Here is a 21,747-nt window from a genome sequence, read left to right as displayed (position 1 = left end):
TAAACATTTTTTGTGTGTTATGTTGTAGGTAAATTTTGTTTGTATAAATTTTGTTTTATAACTCAGCTGAAGACCAAAACACAGTTTAGGAGAAAATAATTCAGGATTCCAGGTAATTCAAAAGGCTCCACAAACTTGTTCTTGCAACTGTACATCAGAGTCAGTAAAAAAAAATATATCATAAGGCAATACGAGAGGGAGTGATGGTGAGATGTGAGTGCACAATCCCGTCAGCTATAATGACCTCAGCATGCTGCTCCTGCCAGAGACCAACATACCAATTTACCCCCATATACTGACAGTAACACCGGCAGTCTGGCTAAATATCAAAGAATATATTTGACCTTGTGTGCCTAGAAAGAAATCCTGTAGTCTGGCAGCTGTAAAATTTTTGCACTAGCTGTTTTAATCCTGATTCGCGGGTGTGTTTGTGTGTGCTATGTATTTAACTCATTGCATTTATCTCATAGCTCACAAGTGGGGACTTTCTACACCCCAAAATAGTCCCCACAAGTTAAATAATTTATTTTAGGGATACGACTTGGTTTAATGGTATAGGTTATGACAGACTTTTAAGGCAAAAGTTGGTTAGGTATGTAGCAATTTTGGTTAAAGGTCAGGGTAAATGAATTTATGTCAAGACACAAGTATAGTAGTGCAGATTTGTGTGTGTTTGTTTGTTGTGTGACCCCAGATTGTTTTGGATAGAATCACACTAAAAGGGTGTCATATTTATGTCAAGGATTTCAAACATTTGTTATGAAAGTTTGACTAAGCATCATCTTCCTGCTTTTATTATGTTGCCCTCAATCGTTGCATCCAGTAGATCTTTACCTCACACAACGTGATTGTGTCTCCCCTTATATCTATATTACCAGTAATAACAACACTCTCACTGCATAGACGGAAGGCAGATTAGTGTGAAACAGACAAATGGAAAAAGGAAAATGGGCGGCAGGTTAAGTCATACACACTTCTTGCACTGAATGATAATTTCACATTCAGACCACACACTCTTCAACTGTGTGAAATGGCATATGCATTCGAGGCACGAAGACGAGCAATATGAGGGACAGGGGATGAATGAATAGGATTTTTTGGTGCGGCAGACATGGCTGCATGATGTGTCCTGTGCTACATTGAGCACAATACAAAACATGAGAAAAGAAAGTGAAGGAGGTGCAAAAAGAAAGATGGAAAATATGGAGAAAAAGCGATAGAAAAGCAGGAAAGAATAGATGCAAACAGTAAAGGGAGGGAGGAAGGAAGAACCGACAGAACCAAGAAAGGAATGAAAATGGATGGAAGCAGAGGAGGAAAGAAAATAGATTATTATATTATATAGGGTAGAAAAGCAACAAGAGAATAGATGGGAACAGGAAAGGAAAAAAGGAAGGAAGGAAGAATAGATGGAAGCAGGGAAGGAAAGAGTGAGAACAGAAAGAAGGCAAGGAAAAAAAAGAAGAAAGGCTGGACTGCAAGCAGGGAGGAAGAAAAGGTAGAAAGGAAAGAAAGATGTAAGGAAGAATAAGCAGAAGCGGGGAGGGAAAGAAGGAAGTAACGAAGAATAGACAGAATCAAGGAAGAACAGTGAGATGTTGGAGGAAAAAAGAAGAGAAAGAAAAGACAGAAGTAGCAAAAAGAGACAGAATCAAGGAGGGAAAAGAAGGACCTAAGAGATGAAGAATAGATAGATGCAAAGAAGGAAAGCAGGAAGTATGGGAGAATAGACAGAAGTCAGAGCACATTCATGTCATGTTATGAACTTATGAACACTCTGGTGGTCCTTGTCCACCCTTTATCCCCCCTACTGCGCCTCTGAGCTGTACAATTCATCCAACTTACTCACTTACACGTACTAACACCCACCTACACACACACACACACACACACACACACACACACACACACAAACATGCACTCTTCCATGTTAACTCACTGGCTTTGCTCCAATGCCCAATGTTTTGCAAAGCTGCTCACTTTGGCTGCCGAAGATACTTCGACACAACGGGGGTGCATTTAGTAATGAAGTTAAGTGTGAAGGCAATGTCGTGATTTGAAAGTATAATCAGCTTCCCGTGTTTATTGTTGACTCTTATTCACCCTTTTTCCTAATATGACAATATTCCAATAGAGCAGAGAATAAAGGGCAAGTATCTGCATTTTCAGTGAAGATTTCTCTTTTTGTAATCCCACCAGCGGAGAGCCATGCGGACGGCTCCGCAGAAGCTGAGGAACCGTCCCAACGCTAATCAAGCTAACCTGCTCCAGAGCAGCCCCAGAACCCGGGTCAACCGCTACATCGGCCGGCTGATCGAGGCCCGCCAGACAGAGTCCGACACCGCCGACCTCAACTTCCTCACACTCATGTATAAGTGCTCTGAGCGCGAGCAGAGGGTGAGGGAGGCTTTGGATTCATTGAGATGCTGCAAATGTCAAACTGTAATGCGATGAAGCCGCTGACTGAATATATTTGTTACTGTATGTTACTCACTCTTATGTGGTCTCTGGCTTCACATAGTACCACCAGCTTCCTGATGAGTACTTCACCAGTGCAGTGGTCCTTTCTCTGATCCTAGCTGCCTTGTTTGGCCTTGTCTATCTTCTCATCATACCACAGTATGTACAACAAGATGCCCTTATTGTCCCTTCCTTTCTCTTTTGCTTTTTTTTCTGTCTCCTTCTCTATGTTTATCTCGTACATTGACTATTACTCACGTTTCTTACTAACCCCACTATCTTCCCCTCTTCTTTTTTTCCACTCAGGGGCACAGTGGTACTAGTCCTTCTCGTCTTCTGCATCTGTTTTTTAATAGCTTGTATCATGTATCTGCATATCACTAGAGTACAGGTAAATATAGTTGCTTTCTCATCCTTACCTGCATCTGCTTTTCTTCGTTTACTTTTCATTCACACATCAACTTTTGTATTCTCTGATCTGGTGCTTCACAGAGCTGGCAAGTTAAAGTTTCTTCATTATAATTCTTTTGCTATGATTTTTTTTATGCTGACCAAAGGGAAATATGTAAATGTATTTTTCATAAAGCCTTGTAATAGTGATTCAATATTCATTGGCTTCAAGATTACTTTCTAAGCCCCTATGTTGTATTCAAACTCAGATGGTAAGTCCAAGTCTATTAATTTCGGCTTTTGTTGAGGTTGATGGTTTCCCTCAAAGTTCCTGACTGCATCAGTTTTACTGTTTTTTTTTTTTTTTTACACTCTGTAGCTTATATACCGCAGGTTCTCCCTCTCTTTTTATTTCTGTTCTTCACTCACCGTACTTACCTCATGCTACCTCAATCTCCTTCTGCGCAGTATTTAATATATATCATATATATCCTTTATTTAACCAGGTAAAAGTCTCATTGAGATTAAAATCTCTTTTTCAAGAGTGACCTGGCCAAAAGAGCAGCATAAACATTGTTACAACAATAAACACATACAATACAGACAAATACAACTAATATATGAAATGTTTGAATTCAAGACTTTTTTCCCTCATATTCTTACAGCTATGAACACTTTCTCCAGTTGTAATGTTGCTATGCTTGGCTATATATAGTATTTATTTTTTTATCATTTAATTTTCTCTCATACTCCAGTATCTGTCCTTTATTGTCTTCTTTCTCTCTTTTTTTGTCACTCAGTGTTTTCCAGGGTGCCTGACCATTCAGATTCGCACTGCTCTGTGTATCCTCATAGTGCTCTTAATCTACGCTGTGGCCCAGGCTTGCGTGGTAAGTGGGCAAAGTAACAGTAAAAATGTCACTCGCCACAGATGATCCAAACTTACTGGCCAACCAATCAAAAAAATATGTCACCTTGTTTTGAGCTGTAATTGTAGTTACCTTTTGGTTTGATAAGGGTAGGTTTAAATCTTAGACTGCAGCGATGACATGAATTATTGTCACATGTTTTACAAATTTTGTTTGGGATGTGCTTGAGATGGTGGTTTAATAAATTAGTTAAATATTAAAATAACGTGTTGAGGTCCAACAGATAAACATGCAAAGTTTGAAACATAGTCCATCCCCAGTTTATTTGTGATGGACAAAAATTTAAAAACTGGTTATACTATGAAATATCCAGTGTTGATTAACTGACTGTGATTTGCCATTTAAATCAGGTAATGCCAGAATGCAAGAATGCCAATTGTAAATGAACTGTTCTCTACTTCACTGTCCTACAGTCTTTATAGTAATCTTTCTCTTTGCCTTTGACAGGTGGGCTGTATGCCCTGGTTGTGGGATAGTGCCAATACCAACAGCTCCATCGTCATTATTGATGTTGAGAGCGGCGCCAACCACACCATGGCGGAGCTGCCTTGTGATGGCGCCCGCTACGCCTTTCTGTCCTGCGTGGTTGGCACACTCACCCTGGCACTTTTCCTGCGCGTCTCCTGGCTGCCAAAGATGGCGCTAATGCTCATTCTGGGAGTGTTGTATGTCACTGTGTTGGAGCTCAGTGGCTTTCGCAAGACTGCAGGGTGAGGTTCACAGCACAGCGTGACCATCAGATGCACACAGTCATGCAAATCACTTAAGCTTGTTTGCAGGTTTTATTTCTGTCATTTCCTGACGTTAGATGACAACAACGCACACATCCTATCAGAAGATCCTCCAGATCTTGTGACGATTTTTGTGTCATTCAAGTATCGGAAGCGGTGATTGGCTGTGAATGTCAAGCAACAGTTTCGTGTTTGTTTGTTCCAGAGAAGCAACAGATACGCAGGAGTTAGGAGAGTACATTTACAGTACATGTGCTGAGATGTATGTGTGTGGAGTCTTTGCTTGTCTTCAGCCCACACACTCTTTCATTTTCCACCCTTTGAAGCAGCACATGTGCTCATTAGTTCCAAATCAGAAGCCTGAAAGGATGATGTGGGCTGGATGATGGGAGAGCGTTAGCTGTTTCACCCCAGCATCGAGAGACCTGACCAATTTTATTGGAGCTCAGATCATAAATATGCAACTCAAAAATGATTATGATGAATTTGTCATAGCTATTAAAGATCTCTTTTGAAAAACTAATTTTGTTTATATCCACTTTCACATCCGTAGATGATGAATATTCTATTATTCAAATCCTCAACCACATGTAAAGCTCTTGCATTTGTAAGTTTTCTTAAATTTAATGCTATCATTTGATGTTGGCCCTCAAAAAAATCCACATTTTCATTATTTCACACATATAACTTTACGCATGATTGCTCTTGACACTGTGGGGGGTCTGTTCAACCCTCCTGTGTAGTTTTCTGTGTGGTCCGGTCCAGTGCTGACTTGTGTGTTGGTCTCTTCCACAGTGGGGGGTCCTTCCACATCCGGGGCTATGAGCCCATCCTGTCTCTGTTGCTCTTTGTCAGTGCCCTGGCCCTCCACTCCAGGCAACTTGACCTCAAACTACGCTTGGACTTCCTATGGGCTGTGCAGGTCAGGAAGCGTGCTTCTGTATGTGTCCATGCATGTGATAGAGGCTGTCGATTAAATCTCATTATCATAATATAAGTTTTCATAGACGTGTACTGTAGAAATGCTGCCATTTGGGGATTGTTATGTGTAAACTATTGGGTTATGTGTGTAGGATTTATATTTATAGGCTGCCAGCTGTCTGTTCTTTGGCAAAAAGGAGGATAAGAAGCTTGTTTTGGCTTGGTTTCAGTTGGCATCAGAAGTGTAAAAAGGGACTTTTTTGCATAGTGGGAAGCAAAAGCTGAATTTAAACTATTTAACCATTTAACTAGCAGCATTAGCCATTTCATGTACCCAACTCCATTCAAAATCCAACTATGAGACATATAGCAGCAGGCTCATAAGGTTTTTTACTGACCCCAGGTGGTGACGATGTGGAACAAGCTGCAGTCTGTTTCTGTTTTTTTTAATGTGTGCTATATATATATATTCTGTCAGGCGGAAGAGGAAAGGGATGGTATGGAAAAAGTCAAACTGGACAACAGAAGGATTCTCTTCAATCTTCTGCCCGCACATGTGGCCCAACACTTCCTAATGTCAAACCCCAGGAACATGGTGAGCCTCGCTAATAGACAGGCAGACAGACAGAAAGACAAACAGGTAGATAAAGAGACAGAAGAAAACAAATGAATGACTTCACATGACGTCAGAGAAGATATTTTATACTGTATTCTTTCTTCTTCCATAAGGATCTGTACTATCAGTCCTACGCACAAGTAGGCGTCCTGTTTGCCTCCATCCCAAACTTCAACGACTTCTACATCGAACTGGACGGCAACAACATGGGAGTAGAGTGCCTGAGACTGCTGAATGAGATTATTGCTGACTTTGATGAGGTGAGATGCTGATTGTGTTTTTCTTGACCTTGAACTTACAGTTCTGGGAGTTTGGAGTTTGAAATGTAGCTTTGTGTGTGTTTTTTTAACATATGTTTTTCAGCTCATGGATAAGGAGTGCTACAGAGACATAGAGAAAATCAAAACCATTGGCAGTACATACATGGCAGCTGTGGGCCTGGTCCCCACCATTGGTACCAAGGTGGCCTATTATTTTGTATTTGGTGTGGATTTAATACATTATAATTAACCAAATTATGAGGGAAAAAATCATGAATCAATACTCCCTTCCTTTTTGTTTCTCTTTTTAGGCCAAAAAATCAGTTTATGACCATCTGAGCACGATAGCAGACTACGCCATTGAGATGTTTGATGTTTTGGATGAAATCAACTATCAGTCGTACAATGAGTTTGTCTTGAGAGTGGGTACGTCTGCCCTTGTATTCAGATGTTACAAAAAAAAACCCATCAAAATGTGACTACATTAAATATAATCTCAACATTTTCCTGTGCTTGCTCAGGGATCAATGTGGGTCCAGTGGTTGCAGGGGTGATTGGGGCCCGGCGGCCTCAGTATGACATTTGGGGGAACACGGTCAATGTGGCCAGTCGGATGGACAGCACCGGAGTACCGGGAAAGATACAGGTATCCAAAGCCCTTTCAATCACCAGTTCTATTTAACAATGATTGTATTACAGGGAAAGTTTGGTTTACAGATGTGGGGTTTGTAGGAAAAACATATGATTAAAACACTAACTCACAGTTGTAACAGGGAAATTCATACATCATAAAAACACTAAACTTATTACATTCACTGCGCATGCCTGATTAGACCAATATCAGGAGATAAGGAATCAATATCTAGATAAAATGCAATAAAAGGTGTGAAATAGAAAAGGTTTTCTACAAGGTTAAAATATGGTATTTAAGGTAAAAATAAAGCCCACTGTTATTAATCTAGGGCCTCTAATGTGGCTGCCAGGAGCTATCAGCTCAAAGTACCTTCTGTAGAGGTGACCAGGCTGGTCATAAATTGAATTGGGCTTTTTAAACACAGGAACCAAAGAGATTTCAATTCACTGGGGCTGGCTCACACCAATAACCAATCACCATGCTGCCTTTTGACAGTATCCTCTTTACCTTTGCATCAGTAAAAGCACTATAGCCAAATTTCCCATTAATCTATCTACATTGGTACATGTAAAGGAGTTTATCCTGATATTTGATAAATATCAAACTGGCAAATTGACAATAGGTGGCTGGAACAAGAACCAGAACCTTGAAGTTCATTTTGATACAAAGAAAGGTAACCAGGGGTTTCATTCTGAAGCATGTTGTTTACATTTTGTCCCATTTTCCTCAAATTTGTATGTGTATAAAACATACATACAGTAGATGCTCAGTAGTGTCATGATGACAGCATGTTTCTCTTTTTAATAGCAATGAATATTACACATTGTGTGTTTTATTTTCATAGTGGACTGAACTTGGTTTAACCCCAAAAAAGGAACTGGCTGTTTTCCTATATTAATTTATTTGAATGTACATATGTTTATTTTCCCTGTCTCTATAATTCAGGTGACCGAAGAGGTTTATCGCCTACTGAATACTAACTATGACCTGGTGTGCCGCGGTAAAGTCAGTGTCAAGGGTAAAGGTGAGATGCTGACCTACTTCCTGGAAGGGAAGGTTCAGGACTTGGGCAGTGTAACCACTTCTTCAGTGATGCGTTCTGCCAGCCTGGCACGTCGGATCCACTCCTGTGGCAAGACGAGCGTCCCAACCAATCTGGGAAGCGTCTCCTCAGCCGCCAGCCTGACTGCTCATGCCAGCATGGGCAGCAACATTCAGATGAACACTGCCAACAGCAGCAACAGCCAAGCAACATGCCTGCCCCCTTCCTGCGTGCCCGCAGTGGGTGAGGAGGACGAGGAGGATATAAAGGTGACTGAGATTGAGATCGAGCCTGTGAAAGCTGTTGCGGATGTAGCGGTGTAGAAAGAAACACAAGACTGTAAACTTGCACAGAAAAATTAAAGAAAACCCTGGTTGAAGGCCTAGAAAAGACAGGGCTATCCGGGTATTTCCTACACATCCTGAGCCACTGGCACAACACAGATTAAGCTCATTCAGGATATGAGTCATCACATGGTGATACAGACAATCATACTTGCTTTTATGGAATTTGAACAGCTTGCCACTTTTTGGAGATGAACATAAAATTGTGGAAAGAAGAAGACAGGTACCCGGAATCTAAAATCCTCTTTTAACATCTCTTTACCAGATGATTAGATTTGTGGTGTTCCTGGGTTCCCTCAGATCCAGGTATAATGTGCATATTCGTTTTACATGTACAGTACATATTCCACGTACAAGGGGATACTGTATGTGTGCATTGATACTGAGAAAAAAGACTGATCTTGCTATTTGCTTTTGCACTGTCTTTCTGATTATGCCAAGGATACATTGCATTATTTACAGTGTAAAATTGTGTTTCTTTTTAGTGTATGTAAGCATGCATGTGTGTACTTGTGAGTGTGTATGCATGTGTGATTAATTCTGAATTGTAACGAAACAGCACAAAAATACTTTTTTATACTCAGAGCTCACTGGATGAAGAGACATATTCACAGTTAATAGTGCATGACTTCTTAAGAGTTGACAGCCATAGTAACTCCTGTTGAATGAGAACCAAAGTAATGAGCTTTCCATAGATCTTCAGTTGTATTGCCTCACCATACAAGAGAGAATATATGTGGCACATGTGACTCTTTCAGACATCATTAGAAGATCTAAAATGTGTCTTTTTTTTAAACCCTGAAGAGACAAAATATGGTTTCAAAAAGGTATTTTGACCCTTACCTGATGTTCTTACATTGCCCTGATTCACAATGGTGTCATGTGATGTAAGTAAACACACAGGCAGGGGTGGCTTTGATATATGGGAAGGCAGTGGGAAAGACAGAGGAAGGTGTGTGCATGTAATTCCACTGAATTGGACGTGTGCTTCTATGGAAACTAGTTAATGCCAAAACTGGACCAGTCAAAAAGCACCACGGACAAATACATCACATAGAGGGCCGATACACCCGCATGCACACACACATAGGCCTTCATCCACACAAAAGAGAGCACAGTACTTAAGCACATGCAGTAAGCACACAACTTCTACAAATGCACAAAGGTGTAACCTAGTGCTTTACCCTTGGCCTCTGCAAAAGCATGTACATTCATACATTTCCAAGTGGCCACAGAAACTTTGGTGCAACATCTGGCTACTGACGTCCTTCAGGCATACATTACTATACTCCAGCTTTTAGCTATTTTTAAGCAATGTTTTGAGTTTTCCTCAGAGAGTTTTAGCTTTAGCACGTCTCTCAGATGCAGTCTCCGAAACGCAAGGCGCTTCAGATTATCTTTATAGCCTATATCTTTATCAGCATGTAGAACTTTCACTTGATCTGCAAATGTGTAAATACATCATGTTTCAAGTTTTTGCCTTACTCAATAAGCTTACAGTGATTGCAACCTGCCTTTTTAGATATATTCACTTTGATATGCAGATCATACTTTTTGTAAATAGCCAAAAGCTGTAAACTATGTTGTATCTTGTACAGTGTAAAGTTGGGTTATTGAATATTTTGTAATAAAGACAATATTGGTGTATAAAATATCAAATGGGTACAGCTATGAATGTCAATAATACTTCATATTTTTGGCTACCAAGAGATAAAACAAGTAGGAGTATGGGAAAGCAGCTGGAAGTGTGAATCAGGACTTTTTGGTGATTTGTAGTACAAAATGAGGATTTCCAATGGACCACAATATTTACAAGCCACAAACATAGCACCAGATAACAAAAATAACTTTTTATGAACAATTTTTCCTGTTATTTCCAGTCTATAAAATGTCATTTCTTATACCTCAAGTTTATGACTTAAATTAACAGCTTTCACTTGACACAGCTAAATATGACAAGGTTTATTATGCCAATCAATGTCTTACTACAGTCCACAGCCAGATGGATGTCACTATGTCTCAAACACTGAGCAAGGGCCAAAATTGTTTTCCCAGCATATAGAGTTTGTCTGGGGGTTCACTAAGTGTAACAGTTAAGTCAACAAATGTCCTGGCTTGCTCAACTCTTTTCCCAGGCGAACAAACTGTATTGGAATTATTTTTGCTTGGGAATTAAATATAACACCCCTGATTCAAGAACTTGGTCAGTTATTAATAACTTAGAATTAATGTAAAGTTTATGCATCCTGAGAAAAAATTTCCTTTACAGAAAAAAAACAAATGCGCAGCTGTTATCAACGTCATGATCAAGTCCCCTGATTCCGACCTAAAGTTGGCATTAAGCAATAAAGGGAATCCAAGGTAAACGATGGTTCACAAACAACACTCCCCCTGGTGTCATCAGGGCTAAAAAGGGTCAAGATTAAATTAGGTTGTGGCATTAAAAAAAAAAAAAGTACATTCACATCAGGTTAGATTTCAACAACCAAGAAAACAATAGAATGTTTTGGTAATCCTTTATTTTAACAGATGGGTAAATTTAAACTAATTCGCTAGAAAGTCTTCTGGAAGTCCAGTTGTGTTGAGTTTATGAGCAGTTTCAGAGGAATCTCTTTGAAAAAACTGCTGAAATTCACCCAAGTAAATAATTGTTCATTACTCACTTATTAGCTTGAAACTTCATTCATCATATGTGTTGATATGTATGTTTGATTGTAGATTTCACATCACAGCTGACCTTAAAACACTCTATAGGTTACACTAGTTAACTGAAATGTATTAATGAGAAGTATACCAAATTTGTCTCTCTTTTTTCTACCAAATGACATTGTTCTTTTTTTTAAATTAGAAAATGATTAGATTTCAAATAATATAAAGTAAAGGTTTAGTATTTTGAGCTGTTTTTAAATAGATATTTATTTCAACTCAGATTTGATTTTGATGAACTTTATTTTTCTTTATTTTTTCACTTGTTGTGGACTTATAAGACATCCACTTCCACCTGTCATCTGCCTGTAGTTAAGCTTTCACACCTGAGTTGAATAATCAACTAATGAAGAGCAACACTCACACAAGACACTGCAGGATCTATACATATCAGGAAAGCTCAGTCATCAACTTAAATGGATATTCACCAGCAAAATGTAAGTTTGAATTCACTTTTTTTGCTAATAGAGGCTGTCTTAATATGTAAAATAAGTTTTGAGCCTGTTTTGTTAGTTCTGCTCTGTATTTGAAAATGACATGAATTTAAATGATGGAACAGAGGCCGCGCCTGGAGCCCATCCAGGAAGAGTCAGAACAGGAAGATGAAACTGAAGGAAGTAGAACAGGAGAAGACAAGGGGGAGGAGGAGGATTCTCAAGTTCAAGTAGGCATGGAGACAGAAGATGAGAGCGAAGAAGATGAGGATGATGATGCACCGCTGAGGGCCCTGAGACCGAGGCGACTGTCTCGTTCTTTAAGCCATGAGAGTTTTCCTCAAATGCAATCTACCAACAATAACCCAGAAGAAATGGAGAACATCCCTGTGTCAGATCTGAGCACATTTGCAATGGTTCTGAGTGATGAAGCTACCCCACCTGGGAAGCCGAGGTTAGAATTTAAGAAGAGGTCCAGTAGCGGGGAGCTGAGAATAAAGGTGAGTATTTTCTCTCATTTCATACCACAATGTAAGATTTGACAGCACAAAGCTCAAATGGGGAAAAAGGTGATGCTCTTTTGTTTTAAGGTCTCCAAAATCAGACGGCAAAACCACAAACCACCACCTCAACAGTCAGTGCAGAAGAAGACAAAAAACAGCAAAAGAAACAAGAAGCTGTCTCAGGTTGTGAGTGACCATTTTAAGAAATAAATGTGTTAATTTTTTAAAAAAGTAGGATTATACAGTAATACAGTTTTGTCCCTCTCACCGCTGTCCCCAAACATAATTCCAAGGATGAGCCTTTTCCTGAGTGGCTGGTGGAACTGATGGTCAACATTGAAGAGGCAACAACACACCAGCTGGTGGTCGAGTAACACTCGTCACAAACCTCACATGGTGAACTTGTTGGTCATTGCACACCAGGCAATGACCTAGTTGATGAATAGTGAATGTAAAACAAACTTACATGCCATATTAAGGGTTGGCACTGCCAGAGAGTGAAGTCCATGTGCAATGTGAAAGTTTCCTTTTCGTCATTATCACGGAATAAACAAAAAGAATGAGTTCATAAGGGTGCACTCAGAAAAAAATGTACAGAACAATGTGCATGTTTGTTGTAATTATTATATTCAATAAATTATTTTTTTCTTTTTCTTTTTTTTTTAAGTATGTTTACCTCTTCCATCATTCCCCTGTTCATCTCACCATACTGTCCATCAGACTAATCTGTGAACTCAGTGTATTAATTCTCTGTATTCATTGGCACTACTGTACTGTACTTATTACTGTAGGCTTCAGGCTGCACTTATCAGCTTCAGTCTGAATCCTTTTACCTTTTTCCAAGTCGGCGTTCTTTGATTTGAATGCCGGTGTAAAATGTTATTTGAGAGGCCAAAGCACAGTCATACACAAACACACACACACATACACACACACACACATAGTGAAAAGTGGTGTATTTAATTTTGAAAGAGCAATATGGACAAGGTTATCTTTGCCAGGAGTAGTGTGTCCTTAGGATTCTGTATGTTGGTTTTTTCGACAGTTTGAGATTTATTGAAATAAGACTCATTTTCATACATTCAATTTGATGAAATAAATGAAAATATTTTGAATATAGGGGTGAAAATATTAAACCAATGTAGTCTTGTTTCCAGGCACTATACTACAACTTTTTGTCACAGTTTATTTGAAAATCTGTCAGTTCATTTCTCTCCTTCTGTGGTTATTACCAAATATTTTAACTGGTTGTTTCCGTTTTTACCCAAGGCCAACCTCAAACCGTAACATTCCTATCGAATACATGTACTGCATGTACACAGCACGTACGCAGGACCACAGCTAAACATTCACCTTCATTATCATTATGCCGACATATGCTGTAATTAAAAAAAAAACAAGTAACTCATCCAAATTTCTTCTGGTTAAAGTATTATCACAGGGGAAACGTCTTTGTGGTTCTTACATCTCTTGTAATCAGTCAGGTTACATTTTGAGTGACACAGCACTTAGATGTCAGATGTTTGTTAAAAACAAACAAAAAAAATTACAAAATGAGAAGCCAGGAGGTCACACAGATTACAAAACACATGAGCGGTGTTGGTATGTACAGTAAATGACACATGGAGTGTGTTGGTATCTGGGATTTGCCACAAGTAGTTATGACAAATACTACACCAAGGAAACAACCAATTACTACCATCTTTCTTCAGACAAACATGTTGTGATTCTAGCATAGCAATCCATAATGTTAGGGTTATGCAATCTTGAAGGGGAATGATCTTGTTTATCTGTCTGCCTGATAAGATGAACCTTCACCAAGGAGACTAAAGGGACAAATAGGGTTTTAGTGTCAAAACAGTGTCACAAGGCACGATCACTTAGCATTACTTCACAAAATAAGTGCCTGAAAACAACAGTCACACCACAGTTTTATAATCACCAGTCATTGATGCATAGCCTATAACTTCTTGCATTATCTAGTGTTTCTTTTTAATTTTATTCATTATGCACTACTTTATTGAAACATTTCTTCAAAAAGCAGCATTCATGTAATTGTTTTCATAACCCCAAAGTCATAGATCAGTAATTTGGTCGCCCAAAAACAGGGTTGTTTTGATGTACGATCACTTTATGTTCCAAAGTCAATATTGACAACAGACCTTGTGGACCTGGATATACGTCAAGCTTGGGTCATCCACCGTTTACAGCAGCTTTGTCAAAAATATTTTATATCTGCAGTTTTCGTGTCAATCATTAACCCCTCTGGAGGCCAGGTCGCCATATAAATACAGCCGGTTCGGAGAATTCACTTTAGAAGGAAAACTACAGACATACTGAGTAGGTTGAGAGTCCAAAAAGAAGAATTTTTATCTGAAGACTGGAGATGGACGGATTATACGAGAAGATGACGGTCATGGCGGCAGTGAGTCTGGCTGTCTTGGCCACAGTGAGGTCGTCCCCAGTGGTGGGACCGGAGCCTATCCGCTGTGCCCCTTGTACCCAGGAGAAACTGAACCATTGTCCTGCCATTCCAGCAGATTGCAAGCAGGTGCTGAGGGAGCCCGGCTGTGGCTGCTGCATGGCCTGCGCTCTGGAGAAAGGGGCATCCTGTGGGGTTCACACAGCCCACTGCGGTGAGGGTCTCCGCTGCACTCCCAGGCCCGGTGAGGCCAGGCCTCTACATGCTCTGACCAGAGGACAGGGGGTCTGCACTGAAGACCTAGGCCAAGGTGGTTTCAGTGTTTCATGATTTTCTTTGTCACATATCTTCACTGTTGATATTTGTTACTTTTAAGATCTTAAAATGTTAAAATGTTACCTCAAAGAATTACATAAGCAACATTTAAGTCAAAAGTTTTTTCTTAAATGTTTATTTTTCTTGTTCAGAGGAAGCTGATGGAGTCCCTGACCACGGCTCCCTGCACTACCTGTTGGGGCTCAACCACCCGTTGGACCACCAAGACACTGCTGAGGGCCAGGAGAGTATCAAGGCCAAAGTCAATGCCATCCGCAACAAACTGGTACAACAGGTGAGGAAAAGCTGCAAGATGATGCAAAGTAATTTACCTTCCTTCCACAAGAGGGAGCAGTGAGAACTGAGAGAGAGATAACTGAGATTAATGTCATTTTACAGTGAATGTGTGGATGTCTTTCTCACTGTTTGTCTTTCTTTTTTTTTTGCACAGGGTCCTTGTCACATTGAACTGCATGCAGCACTGGACATGATAGCCAGCTCCCAGCAGAAACTAGGAGAGAAGTTCACAACTTTCTACCTCCCCAACTGTGATAAGCACGGCTTCTACAAGGCCAAGCAGGTGAGATAACTTGAGGATCTCACAATAAAATTCACTCTGCCTGTTGAAAGGGATTCCTCTGAAGGTACTGAGTGATTTATTCATGTGGTTCCCATCTCTGTTTCTCTTTCAGTGTGAGTCATCTCTGGTCGGACCGCCCGCTCGCTGCTGGTGTGTCTCTTCCTGGAATGGGAAGAAGATCCCAGGCTCGAGTGACCTCCTCGGTGACTCAGAGTGTCATCAAGAAGTCACTTACTGAAGGATGGACTCTGTTATCACTCATAAACACACTTGCCCACACACACACACACACGGACACAAGGAAACACAAAAATACATATTGTGTTTCCTATATTTAACCTAACATCAGGTGAATGTGTAAATATACATGCAACAACCTGATGAATTTACTTAAAAAAAAAACAAAAAAAAACACAAGATGTAAAATATTATTTCCGAGGGGAACTTTCCTCTCATTTTATTTACATGTATGTATCAAGACTTATTTATTCAGTACTTGTATATTCTTACTAGCATTAACCATTTGTCATTTTTAGATTTTTTATATGTTTGCCTATTTTTTCAATTGTAAATAGGGCAACACTGTATACATTTGTATTTCTGACTAAATAACTCCATTGCTCAAAAACCACAGGTCCGCAGCTCTGCCAAGCCCATTTCAGAGTCTTCAGGATCAGTTTTTTTTTTTTTCCAATTCATTCAAACCTGGAGCTGTGCACGGCACGAAACAACACAGCCGCTCATTCATTCAACATGTTGACATTGTCTGAATGTATCTCCATTGGCGTTTCCTCAATGGGTATTGGGGGAAATACTTAAAGTGCCGCAAATATGTGCACGGTGGCCAAGCACAAACATATCAAGGCTCATCCAAGCCACCGTGAGGTTTGGGATGGGTTGTTCTGCATTTGTCTACCTCTACTAGTCTCTGCAGGTTCTACAGGTTTAGCAGAAGATTGCTGAGGGCTCTTCTCAGTTACACCTTTCTGACTTTTATTCGCCTAGAGGGTCATTGTGCTCTTTTTCGACCTATTCTAGCATCTATTCTATAGTATTTATTATGATTCACTCATGTGTTTATGCTTTTGTTGTTGAGGTCATGTGCAGTGGACCAAAACTGTTCATGAATGCTGTTTGCCAGGAACGCTGCTGCTATTCCATTACTGGTTTTGTTGAAACAATGTATATATTCTTCTAATTCTGTGGACGTGTATCTAATTAAAGTATTATTTCATCCTGATGGCCTCATGTGTAAATGTGTCAGTCTTTCCCGTACACACGAGAGGGTAAAATAGAGAGGAAAAAAAGGAAACTTAAACACCTGGATAATTTTATACTGCCTTTATTAAGTAAAAATAGACCTCTGAGATTTGCATTGTACATGCAAACAGCGTATTTACTTAAACAAGGTAAGTGATGAAAATTATCACTGGCAAGACAGAGATCAGAGATAACGGTTTGTGGCCTTTATCCCAAAGAATCCAGCTTATGCAAAATGACAATAAAAACATTAACAACCACAGTACTTATGAAAGGACATGTTCCTCTGTCTGTAGCTTAAAATCCAGCATAAAAAACTTGATATGCACTGTAGTGTTTGAGCTGCACAGTCCTGTCCAACTCCCTGAGGAGCAGGAAGCAACTGGAAAAAACAACAAAAAAAAAAAAACATAATTCATAAGAGTAGAAATTCATTGTAAGGCAACCAGGAAGGCACTGCATGCTTACTCCGAAAGACGTATTTGAACATACATTTATCGTTGTCATGACCACACACAATGTCTTTATAACAAATCACAAGCATACAAATTATGATTATACATCACAAGCATGTACACGTGTGTAATGCCACGTAACTGTGCGTAAATGAAGAGTACTCTCATCGATGCTTGTGACAAGTACAAAATGTCTCTGTGTATAATAATCAAAATTTGGGCCTCTGAGAGAAATTCATTAAGTGTATCCTCTTCTCAGACGCCGTCCAGGTTGCGTTCAGACACAAACAGCTTATGAAGAATCCATCCCGTCGTAGAAAAGTACAGAATGTATCTAGCGACACAAGAGGATTTTTTCCTCCTGGTACTCTTCCTCTGTTCCCCCTGCACTGCCTCAGAAAAAGGTCCCACAGGCAACAGATAGAAATAGCAAACATCCATATATCGGCTGAGCCATCTCTTGACCTCTCTCCCAATATCCTCAGTGTCTCCATTTGTTTACAATTCTTCTTGCTCTCACTCCCACCCTCCCTCCCTCCGTCCTGCTCTGCTCCTATTGGCTCTCAGAGTTGTAGTACTGGGCGTCTCCTCGCTCCTTCCCATCAAAACCTGGCAAAGGCTGCCCGTATTTGTCCACACACCAACAGAAGCCTCGCTTTCTGCCTTTGGATGGACGGCACTGAAAGTGAGAGAAGGGACAAGGTGAAGGGAGGGAAGAAAAATGGCAGCTAAATGTGCAAATCCAGTTGAATATGCAGCATTATGGGTAACAAGCCACTTTAGTCAATGAAGTAGAACAGCAATAGTTAAGAGGCATTAATGGTCAGATTGTGCTGAGTCGACGCAGCCTTGGCTATCCAACACGCTGTGGTATTTTGAGCTGCTTTTATGGTCTACCTCCTGTTACACACACATATAGAGACCTTTAAGGTAAACAGAAACCTGGTAAAATATTTGCTTAGTCCCGTTTGTGAACAACTGAGAACCAAGATCTATTTTCAGAAGCTGGTGGCCAGTACGAATCATCTGTTGCTGATTATACCCCACAGCTCCAAATTATGGGTACTACAAATGACTTACAGAGTCTGTAGAGCTACCCAAGGGCTGTTATTTTACTGCCAATTTTACTAAAGGTCAACCTCCACTCTAGTAAAACATGCAGCCATTCATTTCAAGGGCTAAAGCAACTGTGCTGTTGCTCCACAGAGGAGTCAGAGCTGATCAGGATGGGAGACATCCTTATTTAGTTCAATATTTCAACTGGGTTTGACTGAGTCTGATCTTAACTGAAGTAAGACTCTCATGCTATCAGACCATTGCTGCATAGGAAAGTAGAGGAGAGGAAGATCATTATATGTTCAATTTCAAAAACGTACATATATACCATATATATGATTTTGTCTGCATAATGTGTGGACAAAAGCATGTGTCGTAAAGGGTTTTCAATTTCCGTTGCAAATATGAAAGTATTGCAGGAAAAAAAACTAGTACAGTAATCAAAACTTAGGCTACTTAAAGCACAGCTTACTGAAAACGTGCAATTTCCAACATTTGTTCTGTACTGGGCAGTCTGTTCTCTACGGAGACATTTACTGCTATTAAGAGATTCTTTTGCTTCAAATCATGCAAACGTCCAAATTAAAGTGACCGACAAAGTGAAATGTCAGCCACTCCTTCAGCGCCTGAGGGCTCCACGCAGTGCACTCGCTCCATTCTACATAAACAAAGACAATGAGCCTGGCGTTGTGTGGCTGGTTATGAGATGATTGCAGGTCAAGGAGAACACTTCCATTAAGCAGGAGGGACTGCTATGTAATAAGAAAAGCTGCCTTGGTGATGCAGTGGCGCGGGAGCTCTAAGTGCCTCCATATGAATGCGTCAGAACCACTCATTTATTACAACCCGATCGTGGGTGAACCATGTGAGCGTGGGGATAGCTGCAGCTCTATTTCTGTGCCTGCTTCTCAAAAGTCCAGCAATTATGGGGCGAGCGCATCGGGTGCCGGTGGCCACCTTGACGTCTGTCTCCCTGGGAGGGTTCCCGTTAAACGGCCATCGTCCCAGCCGTCAACCCCACTGGGGTTTGGCCCCTGTGGTTCCTGTCTCCAGAGCCAGTGGCTAGGGTCTACCTCACTGGTGTGGTGGTGCAATGATGAGGCTCTAATAACTACCGATGAATACAGGAGGACAGCTACAAATCTGTAATTGGGCTGCAGGAGACCTAAAGTTTGAGTCACTATACTTCAGCTTTGAATCAGCTTTGAATCTTTATTAATGTAGCCTGTAAAAAAAGGAAATGCGTGCTTCCTTTTTACAGCTAAGTAACAAGATTTTATCATGATAATTAAATGATGTGTGGCCTCTCGTGAAATGTATCATCTTATTTATGAAGTATCAAGTGTCTTTGCTCTGAATGTGCTTCTTTACCTGCTTTTTCTTATAGAAGCCCTTCTTGTCACAGTTTGGTATGCGGAAACCTCTGGGGTTGAGAATGTCTGTAATCTTGAGGCTGCTGAGAATGCTCTCAATCTCTCTCCGACAGGGACCCTACACATGAGGGAACACATAAGCAGTTACTGCACTTTCTCCAATACTTCAACATCACTGGCTCAAACGTTAAGAAATCTGAACGCGGCTGATGCTTTTAAGCACGAGCTATTTCCTTTCGCAGAGTGATATTTGTCATGACTTCTCTGGGTTTGTGAATAAAGACGTTAACAAAGCTGACTCACGCTGCATCACACTGCTTCGCTGTAATGCCTAAACAATGGTGGCAGCAATATGAAAGAGGTGACGGATGAGAAATGAATTCATCTGACCGACTTGTAGAGGCTTAACAGTCTGCCAAAGCTGCTTAGAACTCTTACAATTTACACAAAAGATGGGGGATAAAGTGAATTCAAAGAGCTCAAAGAGGGAGCCAAAAGGCTTGTCCTCAAGTCCAAGTACTCCAGTCACTAATCAAAGCAGCCAGTCAAAGCCCATTACTAGTGTGTGCTCACTTCTCTGGCCAAAGAGAAGATCAAAATAGCAGCAGGGCTTCCCAACAGGCACTCACATAGGCCAATCCATCATTCGCTGGCTCTCAGTACACCCGGCACGCGGACGCCTTGTGGCCAAACAACCGCCTGACCCAGGTCAGCCGCAGGGCCATCGTACCCGCTCGCTGCCATGCCATTCTATTGCTCATGATGCCTGCCAACCGTCAGCACCGCTACCCAAAACATTTCATCACCCGCAGGGAGAGAAAAACACCAAACACAGAGGAAGAGGAGAAAAACATTCCTCCAGTATGCTCTGAAGACAGGAAAATATTGGTTGTGGTACTTACATACTCAGGCTCCTGTTTGGTCTCTAGAGAAAAGTTTTGTTGGTCTGTGATGAGTGGTCCCGGGAGCTCCTCCATTTTAAAGCTCTGGGTTCTTTTCTGCTGCTCTCTTCTTAGAACTTCAGACTTGGCAGAGGGGAAAAAGGGGTAAGGCGGAGGTCTCAGGGGTCCCATGGGTCTGTGGGTGCTGTACAATGTTTGAAGGCTTGAGCCAGTGGAATTCCGCTCCTCGTCCTGAGTCTCAATGTTCTCTGCTAAAGTTTGAGAGCAACATGTGTTTATTCAAAACAGTGCACTAAGATATAGGTACATAACCTTTCATTTCAAGTTTTTCTTTTCTCCCTGCTGATTCAAATGTACTGTGGGAAGTCAGTTTGACAGTTCATAATTGTGAGATAATATGCTGCACATTTTTCAATTTTGGCAGGAAATGAATAAAAATATATAAGAGGATCTCCAGGATTCAAAATCACCCTAACATGAGAATCTACACTTAGTCTTTGCCAAAGTATTCAGGGAGGTTTACGTATTCTACACCTCTCTGATAATGGGTTGCACCTCTCATTTACACAATCAAGGTCTCAGTATGGTCTAAAAATCATTTTTATCCTCATGATCCAACCTTTCTTTCTGTGAAAAGATATTTTAATAGGCGAAGCTGGATTTTTGTCATCTGTAAACTCCTAATCTCTTAACATTTACCACAAATAAACTGCCAAATCACTTTTAAAATTATGTAACTACTTTTTTTGTGATCAGCATCCTGTACTAGGTTTAGTGAGGAAAATAAACAAAACTTTGTATACATTTACTGCACATTTACATGCTTGTCTAACGCCTTTAAGCCGTTCTTAAACCTGTGATAACCTATTATCTAAAGTAAATAAAGATTAAAGGTGCACGCAAAAGAATTACCTGGTAGCTCATTGACTGGAGGTGTTGGTCTGGGGGTGAGTCGTTTATTAGTAGCGTTTGCACAAATCCCCCGTCCCTCCAGCAGAGCCTGCAGAGGTTTCGTCTCACCGGGCTGATGCTGACATGTCAGCCCGGAGCCACATCTCCCGGTGTACACGCCGCACGGCTGGCCGAAGCTCAGCGCGCAAGTCATGCAGCAGCCGCAGCCGGGTTCGCGGACTCTCTCGGCGCAGTCCTTGGGTAAAGGTTTGCACAAAAGCCGCGCTCCAACATCACATGGCTCGCATCTGATCACCGGTCCGACCGCACCTGACCTCCGGGTAAACGATGCCAGGACAAAAGTCATGCAAAGTGCGCGGAAACAGGAATCCATTGTGTCGTCTGAGAGCATATAGTGTCAAAAGTGAGGAAGCGCAACTGCGTCCTGCTGTGGTGACTTTTTTCACTGGGCAGCTTCTCTCTCTCATTCACATAAAGCCACCGGACAAAACATCTCAATATA

The 21,747-nt window shown here is 40.8% G+C and overlaps 4 protein-coding genes across 7 annotated transcripts in view; 3 read left to right on the top strand and 1 right to left on the bottom strand.

Moving 5' to 3' along the window:
* LOC137194253 (adenylate cyclase type 1-like) overlaps nt 1-10,185 on the top strand; it is a 38,160-nt gene extending 27,975 nt beyond the window's left edge. Inside the window, exons 9-20 of one of the 3 annotated variants that reach the window (XM_067605975.1) lie at nt 2,200-2,397; nt 2,522-2,619; nt 2,767-2,851; nt 3,651-3,740; nt 4,227-4,489; nt 5,306-5,432; nt 5,910-6,071; nt 6,161-6,307; nt 6,411-6,509; nt 6,619-6,733; nt 6,829-6,953; nt 7,887-10,185. In XM_067605975.1, the coding sequence (XP_067462076.1) occupies nt 2,200-2,397; nt 2,522-2,619; nt 2,767-2,851; nt 3,651-3,740; nt 4,227-4,489; nt 5,306-5,432; nt 5,910-6,071; nt 6,161-6,307; nt 6,411-6,509; nt 6,619-6,733; nt 6,829-6,953; nt 7,887-8,306 (1,929 nt within the window). In that variant the 3' untranslated portion in view covers nt 8,307-10,185. Of the gene's footprint in view, nt 1-2,199; nt 2,398-2,521; nt 2,620-2,766; nt 2,852-3,650; nt 3,741-4,226; nt 4,490-5,305; nt 5,433-5,909; nt 6,072-6,160; nt 6,308-6,410; nt 6,510-6,618; nt 6,734-6,828; nt 6,954-7,886 lie in introns of those variants that run through there. The other 2 variants (XM_067605976.1, XR_010930945.1) reach the window with 2 other exon arrangements.
* Nucleotides 10,186-11,352: 1,167 nt separating this feature from the next.
* On the top strand, nt 11,353-12,627 carry LOC137193423 (troponin T, fast skeletal muscle-like). Its single transcript, XM_067604653.1, has 4 exons — nt 11,353-11,470; nt 11,593-11,967; nt 12,058-12,156; nt 12,264-12,627. The coding sequence occupies exons 1-4, from the start codon at nt 11,450-11,452 to the stop codon at nt 12,342-12,344; spliced, it is 576 nt and encodes a 191-aa protein (XP_067460754.1). The 5' UTR covers nt 11,353-11,449; the 3' UTR covers nt 12,345-12,627.
* A 1,677-nt stretch (nt 12,628-14,304) lies between these two features.
* On the top strand, nt 14,305-16,527 carry LOC137194254 (insulin-like growth factor-binding protein 1). Its single transcript, XM_067605977.1, has 4 exons — nt 14,305-14,702; nt 14,860-15,002; nt 15,159-15,287; nt 15,400-16,527. Exons 1-4 carry the CDS (start codon nt 14,357-14,359, stop codon nt 15,523-15,525), a joined length of 744 nt encoding a protein of 247 aa, XP_067462078.1. The 5' UTR covers nt 14,305-14,356; the 3' UTR covers nt 15,526-16,527.
* A 1,016-nt stretch (nt 16,528-17,543) lies between these two features.
* On the bottom strand, nt 17,544-21,747 carry LOC137194252 (insulin-like growth factor-binding protein 3). 2 transcript variants are annotated; one of them, XM_067605973.1, is made up of 4 exons: nt 21,246-21,741; nt 20,334-20,584; nt 19,430-19,549; nt 17,544-17,681 (listed from the first exon to the last, which is right to left on the bottom strand). In XM_067605973.1, exons 1-4 carry the CDS (start codon nt 21,634-21,636, stop codon nt 17,556-17,558), a joined length of 888 nt encoding a protein of 295 aa, XP_067462074.1. In that variant the 5' UTR covers nt 21,637-21,741; the 3' UTR covers nt 17,544-17,555. The 2 variants fall into 2 exon arrangements, with proteins under 2 accessions (XP_067462074.1, XP_067462075.1); XM_067605974.1 differs by lacking the exon at nt 19,430-19,549 and having other exon boundaries at nt 21,246-21,747.

Source organism: Thunnus thynnus, chromosome 12 (assembly GCF_963924715.1).
Source record: "Thunnus thynnus chromosome 12, fThuThy2.1, whole genome shotgun sequence".
NCBI lineage: Eukaryota > Metazoa > Chordata > Actinopteri > Scombriformes > Scombridae > Thunnus > Thunnus thynnus.
The sequence above is the reverse complement of the archived record's forward strand: the minus strand, read 5'-3'. Positions and strand labels throughout refer to the sequence as shown.